At 35.3% G+C, this 10763-nt stretch overlaps 1 protein-coding gene and 1 pseudogene across 3 annotated transcripts; one reads left to right on the forward strand and one right to left on the reverse strand.

Annotated features, from left to right (window-relative positions):
- Positions 1-5341, reverse strand: LOC143576486 (replication protein A 70 kDa DNA-binding subunit A-like). 2 transcript variants are annotated; one of them, XM_077060564.1, is made up of 3 exons: positions 5015-5341; positions 303-2373; positions 1-224 (listed from the first exon to the last, which is right to left on the reverse strand). In XM_077060564.1, exons 1-2 carry the CDS (start codon positions 5287-5289, stop codon positions 312-314), a joined length of 2337 nt encoding a protein of 778 aa, XP_076916679.1. In that variant the 5' UTR covers positions 5290-5341; the 3' UTR covers positions 1-224; positions 303-311. The 2 variants fall into 2 exon arrangements, with proteins under 2 accessions (XP_076916679.1, XP_076916678.1); XM_077060563.1 differs by having other exon boundaries at positions 1-2373.
- A 1057-nt stretch (positions 5342-6398) lies between these two features.
- On the forward strand, positions 6399-9307 carry LOC143576495 (zinc finger BED domain-containing protein RICESLEEPER 1-like; annotated as a pseudogene). Its single transcript, XR_013142964.1, has 4 exons — positions 6399-7734; positions 8158-8916; positions 8992-9034; positions 9133-9307. The product of XR_013142964.1 is annotated as a zinc finger BED domain-containing protein RICESLEEPER 1-like (transcript).
- The last annotated feature ends 1456 nt before the right edge of the window (positions 9308-10763 follow it).

Genomic DNA, 10763 nt, shown 5'->3' on the forward strand with positions numbered 1-10763 from the left:
ACTACTGTAACCAAAACAAAGAAATTAAATACTAAACAGAGACTATAATTTACATCAGTTATAAAAAGAAAAGAAAAACCATAACTTCAAAATACACATATTCAAGTAACCAACTGTACCATTCTACCCTAAACCAAACAAAAAGATTAAAGTTGAACCCAAAACTGAGGCAGCTGGCATTTTATTACTACAAGATTCTGCATAGTCAAGAATTAACAACCAACCTGCAAATAGAAGAAAAAAGGTTCACTATTTACATCATTAGTGTGTGTATTGTATAATAAAAAGGTTTGAGTTTACACCTCTAAAAGTCAATAACCACCAACATATTGGCCAGACGCGCCCCCGTATCTTCCCGGTCCCACATTCCCACCACCATAGCCTGTAGAAACATTGGAACGGTTTCCACCTGCAGAAGCCATACTGTTAAACCGCCCACCCGAACTATCTACAGCACTTGGACAGTTCATAGAGCTATGGCCCACACCACCACAGCTGTTGCAAGTAACACCATGTCCATAACCACCATATTGATTCCTGTACTGACCCGTTTGACTTATTGGTAAACGGGCTTGTTGACCAACAACACTCCCCATGAAACTGTTCGAAGGCACTGTTGCACCAACAGGGATTTCAATCTTTGGATTCTCCTTTTTAAGCAAATCTAGAAGAAAGCTGGTGTCTGATGAAAATTTTATCTTTTCAACGTTGACCACGGTTGACTTCACACACTGCTCATCATTGTAGGTCTCTACTTTCACCTTTAACTTGAAATTATACTTATTACGAAGAGCATTCCTTAAAATTTCCATAAATCTGTCTTCGTCTTGCTCTTCATTTCTTATGCAATGCAACTCTTTAGCAGAGATTCCAATTATCTCCTCACCAGCTTCTTGAAATGCGGTTGCCCATGTTATACCAGTGTGGTCTTCTAACTGCATTTGAAGAATATATCTGTAATCACATTGGTCGACAGCCAGATCACACCTGTCACACTGCCACTTGTCATCACTGTTTTGTGTAACCTTTTTACTGCATTTTCTGTCACCCAACATGATTGGGCACGCTGTGTAACAAAAGGGTTCAGGTTTTATATAAGATAGAGTTGCACTGACGGTGATCCAATCTGGCTTCTCATTGGTCCCGAGTTTTTCATCTTTGATTTGGGAAATAGTTTTCCTTACATCAGTTCGAGCTATATTATCACTGGATAGAGAAATAGACGGTGTGTTTTTTCCAACATTGTCATACCATGTTTTGAGTTCACGGCCCTCGGGGAAATCAGGCTCTATGAACAGCTGGCTTGTAGATATTGTTCCTACGTTTTTACCATTGAACTCACCAACACGAGCAGCCTTTATAGCCAAAACAGGGAATGTTCCAGAATCACACATGTTTTGAAGTGTCTGGCCTTCTTTGTTACAAAAGTTACCCCATAAAGTTACCTCAACACTTCTTCCAGACGTGTCCTTCAAACATAGGGTTTGCTTGAGAGTCTCGGTATTGTTTTTTTTCATTATGGACGATGAAGGTTTAATACTATAAACCACACCGATGATGTCTATAATAGTATTGTTACCCAAGTTTTCAATTTCAGCAATTGGACGGAAATGAAACTGTTGTTGTGGAATTGATCTGTCATCTTCTAAACAAGGCTGTATTGTTGATGAATAATCCAGTGTAATTTCTTGTTCGTTATTCAGATGGTTATAAGCTTTTTGAGCAGGTTTAATGTTACCTTTTGAAATGAAATAAACTTTACCAACTTCAATTTGGTTATAAAACTGGTCAGCTACAGCGTTGAAGCATGTTGTTCTTATTTCATCACCATCAGCGTCAAGAAGGTCAAAAGAAAAAACTTTACCATCTCCTTTAACATTATTATAATGTCTAAGTTCTCCTTTTGCAGTCACACGGGCTTTTATGGTCCACATACCTTGATATGGGTTCAAACCAGCAATCGGGATAATCCTAGGTGGTGCCTCGTTTTTTGCAGTGGGTCCCCTGTTTGTATACATTGGAGGAGGTTGATTATATGTGTGTTGAACTGGACGCATGTAACCGTTTACAGGTGGGCGTGAAACACCATAATTAGGGGAATTCACACCATAATTAGGAGGGTAATTTGGGGAATTCACGCCACGATTAGGAGGGTAACTTGGGGGATTCACATCAAAATTAGGTCGTTGAACAGAGCCCGTGAAGTTGTTGTGGGGACTATGCATGGATGTTGGTGGCCGATTGACGGACTGCATAGGTGCTGCAGGCCTTAATGTAGAAGGCTCACCGCCAGGAGAAGATGAGTATGGTTTTGCATCACCAATAACATCACAGAATCGCCGGATCACATCAACATTAAGAACTATAATAATCCTGCAAAAAGTAATTAAAGAGGTGTCAAGTTGAACAGACATGTGTGCATCACCAATAGCTATATGTTCTGATTTCTAAGTACGTTGACAGTAAAATTAACAGACATGTCGTCAAAATTATTTACTACAGCAAGTCAACAATATTCTGTTGCAATTTCATATACTTAATTCACATTTCAAAGTCATAGTCCTGACTCTCAATTAAATTATACAACTGGCCCTTTTGCAGTATTGCAAAACTCGCTAGGCGCTAGTTTGCGGGTGGGGGTACCAACTAGTGACTAATTGGATTGAAATTTTTATGTAATTTTCAGTTTTTTTATATATACACATTTTTATATGTAGAATTCTGAGAGTATACAGCTTTTAACCCCTCCTCACCCATTCAGGACAGAAATCACCAAAAATAACAGGAATTAGAGCCGATTACGTCCGGTTTTGACCTACTTTGACCAATTAGCGATTTTTACTTAACAATTAGCCAAAATTGAATTGCCAGCAGGGTCGGCCTTAGAGTAACCAGCCGAGGCCAGTAATTTTCTGGGTCAAAAATTTCTTTTTATATACATTTTTACTTTTCTTTTTTTAACAAAAATAGTAAGATCTTAATCATCTTAAATATATTGATCATAAATATATTGAGCCCAAACCTTATTTTATCCGTAAATTTGTAATCCATTGAGCCCAAACTAAATTTTCAAAAAAAAATCAAATAACTTGTTTTAGCCTAAGGTAGGGCTGTTCAAACCGCTCAACACTCGCTCAAAAAATGCTCGTTCAATTTTGGCTCGGTTTAAAAATGAGCTATTCGGTTCGGTTTGAAAGCAAGCCAAGCACGAGCAAAACCTCGCTCAGTTCGGTTCAGTTTGAAAGCAAGCCAAGCATGAGCAAAGCCTCGCTCGGTTCGTTTTGCTCGAATTATTTTTATATATATTCTTATGTATGTATATATAAAAAAACTATGTTTTTAAGTTTTTAAAATTTCTCTCTTTTGTATTGACTTCAAAATTCAAATTTAAATCATAGCGTCTCGTTTTATATATGTTTTCTTGTTAGCTTTGAGTTCTAGACATTTTAGAGTAGGAAGTTTAAACATTTTAGAGTTGAAAGTCTTGAATTAATGATATTTTGGAGTTTAAGAAATTAAAAATCGAAAACTTGTACGAAATCAAGCAAAACCAAGCCGCTCGGTTTCAAACCAAACCAAGTTCACACATAAAAATATCACTGGTTTATTCAAATTCAATCCGCTCGGTTCGGCTTGCTTTCAAACCAAACCAAGTATGAGCAAGCATGTGTTCGATTCGGCTCGGTTCATGAACAACGCTAGCCCTCCTTTTAATTGACATTTAAATCATTAGGGCCGGCCCAGGTTGCCGGGACTCCGATTTGCAACTAGTCGGCGATTTTTGCAGCATTGGCTTCTTGTTTCGTAATTAATAAATGAAATCCCTTTCTATGCAGTCGATATCACCGATATATCAGTGCTATATCGGTTAGCGGTCCTCTGGCGATATATAAATCAAAATATTGGTTCAAAATATCAGTACCGATAATATCAATGATATTGACCGATATTCTGCCGATATTGGACTAATATTTGACCGATATATCACCGATATTCCTGATATTAGTGTTTTAAGTCTTAATTATCAACTTTTAGTGTTCAATGTTAGTGTTTTAAGTCTTACTCAGTTCTTACTTGCTACGATTGTTAGTGTTTTGCAATTTGCAAAAGGTTAATTTGTTATTGGTAGGAGACTATACTCAATTATCAGTGTTAAAGTGCTATATATATATATGAATTTTTCATGATATTAAAATTACCGATATCTCACTGCGATAACCGATATCTCAGTATCGGTGATATCCGATATTTTTCCGCATTAACTGCTTAGATCCCTTTTAGTGGCCTATAAATACTGATTTCTTCTAAAAATAAATAAAAGATGCATTTACCAATGTGCCCTATTATAAAACTAGGGGTGTGCGTGGTGCAGTGCGGTTTTAAGCTAAAACCAAACCAAAAACCAAAACTTCGGTTTTTGATTTTCAAGAGCGTTCGGTTTCGGTTTTTTGGGTTTTGGTTTTCGTTTTGGTTTCGGTTTTTTCTATTTGACCTTGAAAATTTTAGGCCGAAAAGAAAAAGTTGGGGAAAAATAATGAATATAAGTATAAATAATTTTGTTAATTGTTATGTTAAGTAACTGATAATTATACATTTGGTCAAAAATTCGAGTTACATATTTATTAAATTCTAATTAATTATTTAAAATAAAAAAATAAATACATAAAAAATTATAAATCGGTGTGGTTCGGTTTTTTCAGTTTTTATTTCATTCAAAACCAAAATCGAACGGTAAGTTTGGTTTTCATGAAAAGATAAAACCAAATCATCGGTTTTTATTTCGGATAGGTTTTTTTCCTTTTCTTGCACACCACACCCCAATTACTGATCGCCAGAGCTCCGATTCGCAACTAGTCGGAGATTTTTGCAGCATTGGCTTCTTGTTTCGTAATTAATAAATGAAATCCTTTTTAGTGGTCTATAAACACTGATTTCTTCTTAAAAAAAAATTCATTTACCAATTTGCCCTAATATAAAACTAGCATAATAATAATAATAATAAAAGAAAACTTACACGCGACCTGAGATGAAATTGACGCTAAAGTCATTCAATTGAACAACAGAACCGTTCTGTAAGTGTTGAGATGTGACCAAATGATTGAGATGAGTACCAAGCATCGCATTCTGAAAGAACAAGCCGTCGGATAAACTAACACGGTACCTCTCACTTTGCTGCTGCTTTTGTGCATTCCGTACATTCAACACCTGAACCACCGGTTTACCGTACGCTTCTACCCATTTATCGTTAGATATCAACGCTATTGCACCTTCCGTTAATTTCACCGTCATGATTTTGCGGTTTCTGAAACCCTAGAAAGAGAAACAGAGGGAAAGACTAGTTTTGTTTTCTTTTTGTGAGCGCCAACTTATTATTATTATTATTATTCGGAAGGATGTTACACTTACCGTACTTGTGATATTAAAGTTTGTAAAAAATGACCCTTGTGAAAGTGACACGTGTAGTAGGAGAGAGCGTGTTACCGAAGTCTAGGCCTGTAAACGAACTGAACGTTCGGTGAACTGTTCGTGAACCGTTCGGCGGGAAGTTCGTTTATGTTCGTTTATTTAATAAACGAATGAACATGAACAAAGAATTGTGTTCGTTTAATTAAACGAACGAACATGAACACATGTTTCGTTCGTTCATTTATGTTCGTGAACGTTCGTTTAAGTGTTCGTTTATATTCGTTTATTATTAATATTTGAATTTTATAAGTTATATTAAACTTGGAATTCACTGACGTTCCAAACTTCAAACTCTACACAACCCTTAAAGAAAAAAAAAGAATAATAACCATTAAATAACCCTAAATAATAGGTTAATCTCATTTTCTCGCACAAGTAAACCTAGCGCCGCTCATGTCATCTCTTATTCTCCAGATCTCCACCATCGGCACTCATCTCTGATTCTCCAGATCGCCACCATCGCCACCATCTCCGGCTCTGATCTCCATATCCGGCTCTGCTCTCGCAACCCTTTCACTGTAAAGTAAGTTTTCTACATGTATCTCACAATTTTTTTTAAAGATTTGGATATGTAGCCTTTATAATATGTAGGATTCATATTAAGAAACATATTAAGAAAAGCATATTAAGAAACATATTAAGAATACTCTTTCATAGTAAATATATTTTAAGGATTCATATTAAGAAAATCATATTAAGGATTCATATTAAGAAACATATTAACTTAATATGTTTCTTAATAATAGCTATAGCTGTAGCTAATATTATTAAGAATATCCTTTCATCTCTGTTTATTTACCAATTCTGTTTGTTTAGTACATGAGTGTTTATATTAGTTGTAATTAGCCATTGAATACAATATAGTTTTGTATATAAAAAACTATCTGAATTTGTAAGTTTTCTTTTTTGTTTTAGGATATCAATCGAGACTTGAGTGATGTCTAAACCTGGTTCGAATGATACAGAATTTCAAGCAAGTGCGGATACTCCAATGTCGGAAAAGGAGCCTAGTAGCGATGATGTTATAATAGTTAATGATGAAGAAGTGAATGTGAATGAAACTGAAGAAAATAATGTGGTAGAAGAGGAAGAAAATAATGATAAAGATGAAGTGCATCACACTAAACGGAAAAGAAAGTTGACATCACGTGCTTGGGATCATTTTCGTAAAATAACAGATGCTGATGGAACTAAACTCGTTATATGTTTGCATTGTAATGAGAAAATAAAGGAGCCTAAGGATAGTTCCACCACACCATTAATTAGGCACATGGATAATTATTGCCCGAAATTTAAAGCTGCTGCTGCTAAAGACAACTAAAGTTAAATGTATCTTCTGGAAATGCATCGGGTTCTTCATCAATGGTCCAAAACTGGAAGTTTAGCAATGCTAAGATACGGGAGATAGCATCTCATATGAATTATGGTGCATGAACTACCGTTTAATTTTGTCGAGTATGAGTTGTTTAACGTGTTGATGAAGGAAGCTAATCCATAATTTGAAAAGATCTCACGTGCAGCAGCTCGACAAGATTGTATTTCTAGTTACGATCTTGGAAAGAAAAGAATTCAAAAAATGTTGAAAAATGTCAAGCGTGTGAGTATCACAACTGACATGTGGACATCTCTTCAAAATATACATTACATGGTAGTTACATGCCAATTTGTAGACTCGGATTTTGATCTTCACAAACACATATTGAGTTTTGTAGATGTGCCTCCGCCATATACCGGAGTAAATATCTATGATTGCTTATATAAGTGTTTAAAAGATTGGAATATTGAGATGAAGGTGACTACGTTGACTGTTGACAATGCTAAGACTAATGATGTGGTAGCTCGAATGTTGTTAGAAAATTTAAATCTTCAAAAGAAACTTCATCTCGATGGAAAATTATTCCATGTTCGTTGTTGTGCGCACATTATCAACTTGTTAGTTCAAGACGGTTTAACGGAAATTCAACATATAATTCACAAAGTTCGTGAGAGCGTGAAACATGTGGGTGCCTCTCCGGGATGATTGCATCTCTTTACTGAGCTCACCAGACAGTTACAGCTGAAAAATAAGCATCTTATCTTGGATGTTACTACTCGGTGGAATGCAACTTATGCTATGTTATCTACGACCTTGGAATTTAAAAAAGTTTTTGTTGTATGCCGAACGAGAAAGTATATACAAGACATTGCCAAGTAGTGATGACTGGGATAAAGTCGACAATGTATGCTCGTTCCTTTCACTCTTCAACGAGGCTACCAAAATAATTTCAGGTAAGCGTTCTCCACCAATATTGAATAAGCCAATATGTTGCTTGTATTTTATTCATATATGTTTTTATTTATTCAAAAATTAAGCTAACTAATCAGGCTACCAAAATAATTTCTTGCACTTTGTTCATATATGTTTGTATTTTATTCAAAATTAAGGTAACTGATCACTGATCAGATCTAACACAAAGTCCTTTTCAAATATGTAATATCATATATGTAATATTTGGCTAACTGATCAGATCTAACACAAAGTCCTTTTCAAATATGTAATATCATATATGCCCTTTTTAAATCTAATACATTAAGAATTTTATTAAAACACATGTAGTTTATTCATAATGTAATATTTGGCCATCATTTTCACGAGTTCTTTTAATTAAAACACATGTAGTTCATTTTTTTAACTATTTTTTAATCTTGTAGGTTCCGAGTATCCAACTTCTAATCTATTTCTTAGTGAGTTATATGTTATAAAGGAAGCATTGGATAAAGTAGTTTTAAACAAGGATGATTGCATGAATTCAAAGGCCCTTAAGATGAAAGGAAAATTTGATAAGTATTGGGGTTCTTCTAATCTGTTGATTTCTTTTGGTGCTATATTGGACCCTAGGTATAGAAATGGTGTTAATCAATTTTTCTTTCAAGATAATATATTCTGAAGATTTATGGGAAGTAGAAGCTCAAATTGTTCATGATGCTTTAGAGGATTTGTTTGAAGAATATGTTGAGGCGCATAAAGAATCCAATACTGTTCAATTCAACAGTGGAAGCGGGATCAAAGCTGGTACTTCTAACAGCTCTAGCTTCACCACCTCTCGATTTAGTATGAACACAGGTAGCGGTAAGTTCGCCCAACATGTCAGAAGTGTTAATACCGTTGAACGCGTGAAGTCAGAGTTAGCCACTTATTTAGATGAAGGAATATTGTGTGAGGTTGATACAAAGTTTGATGCATTGAAATGGTGGAAGGAAAATAGACATAAGTATAGAATTTTGTCTAAAATGGCGGCTGATATCTTATCTGTTCCGATAACAACTGTTGCTTCCGAATCAGCTTTCAGCGCCGGTGGGAGGGTTATTGACCCACATCGTTCATGTTTAGGAACGGAGATGGTAGACACGCTTGTTTGTGGAGCTGATTGGTATCGTCATTATTATGGATTACATAAAAAGAAAACCAAGGTGATTTTCTTATTCTTTCAACTATAATATCATTATTATTCTACTACTAAATTTTTTTTTCATTGTAAACCGTAGGAAAATGGCGATATTGCATACATCATGCTTGAATGAAAATACGGTGAAGTATTTTTATTATTGTGTTATTGGTTTCGCAAATATAAAATGTAATTAGAACCACTAATAGCATCTATTTCGTATCTCTCTCTTTTATTATAGGTTTAACATGGATGGAAGACTTTGGAAAACACGTCTTGGATGAAACAAGGATGAACGATTGATTTTTTTGTTGCAATCATGCTGAACTTTTTGATAGTTTCTTGAAGGATCATTTTCATGTACTTGTAAACAACTAACTATTTTTATGTTATATTTGGATGAATTATGCAGTTCATGGCTGTGCATTTATGTTTGTTTATTGTTCATATATGTTCGTTTAATGTCCATTTAGTGTTCATATATGTTCGTTTAGTGTTCATTTAGTGTTCATATATGTTCGTTTAGTGTTCATATATGTTCGTTTAAGTGTTCATTTATGTTCGTTCATGTGTTCGTTTATGTTCACGAACTGTTCGTTGAGTTTTTAAATGATCGAACACGAATATGACCACTTTTTTAACAAACGAACACGAACATTTATTTCATGTTCGTTTAGGTGTTCGAGTTCGAGTTCGTCTAAAGTTAAACGAACGAACACGAACAAGCCCATGTTCATGTTCGATCGGATCGTTTACTGGCCTACCGAAGTCTCCATAACTTAGCTACTTTACAGTCAACCGGATCTGGCCAGTTGGTGAATACGAAAATCTCCAAAAATTTTATTATTTATAGACAATATTTGATGCCTTAATTGGTAACATTATCGATTTGTCAAAGATTGATATTTGAAGGTGAGAGTTTGTCTACATTTTTAACTTTTAAGCAGTGTTGTTGAAATCAGAACGAACCGGCTGGTCCAACCGGTCTGATTAGGATTTGGTCCATCAACCGGTGCGGTTCTATATAGTTTGCTCGGCTTCCAAGGAAAGCCGGTCGGACCGGAAAACCGGTCAATGTAAAAAAATATTTTTTTTGAAAAATCATTTTTCTAGCCCGACCCGTCATTTTTTGACCAAAGTTGTTCACCGGTCCGACCGGGTGAACCGGTGGGCCGTCCTGTTCGGTGTCTGGTCTGGTTATGAATACATTGCTTTTAAAAGCATTCAAAGTCAGTCATTCATTTCTATCTCTATAAGACAGTGTGTAATGAGGCTTGGAATTGGGCGAAGAGGGGCGATCCCACCGGCGATATGTGGGCGAAAAGGGGCGGGGGGCGGGGTTCTTTTGTCACCGGTGGGGTTAAATAATATTATTATTATAATAATTTGACCGTTGTAACGGTCAAAAATAAAAAAAAATTAATTAAAACAATATATATATATATATATATCTATATATATATATATATATATATAAACATGCACCTTCTTCTCCATTTCATACACAATTCATACCCAAATTCTTCAAAAAATCTAGCCAAATGAATCCTACAAACAACCCGAACCAACGGACACTCGTGGAACTCGCCGCTACCATGAGAGAAATCATCAAAAAACATAAAAAGTCTGTCGACGAACTCAACGATGCCATGAGAGAAACCAACAAACAACACGAAAAGATTGCTCAAATATTGGAATTGCGGGAAATGAGTGAAGAATTCGAATCCCTCAAAGCGGCCGGGTTACACGAAGAGGCCGCATTATTGCAACGACAACGAATTGAAAAAACGCGCGAATATTATGGATATTAGTGTTTTATTTAGTTATGTTTTTTAATATTTTTAGTTATGTATTTTTTTTAGTTATGTTTTT

Source organism: Bidens hawaiensis, unplaced genomic scaffold (assembly GCF_021521415.1).
Source record: "Bidens hawaiensis isolate Kalapana, Puna unplaced genomic scaffold, B.hawaiensis_p1.1 tig00028227_1, whole genome shotgun sequence".
In the NCBI taxonomy this organism is placed as follows: domain Eukaryota; kingdom Viridiplantae; phylum Streptophyta; class Magnoliopsida; order Asterales; family Asteraceae; genus Bidens; species Bidens hawaiensis.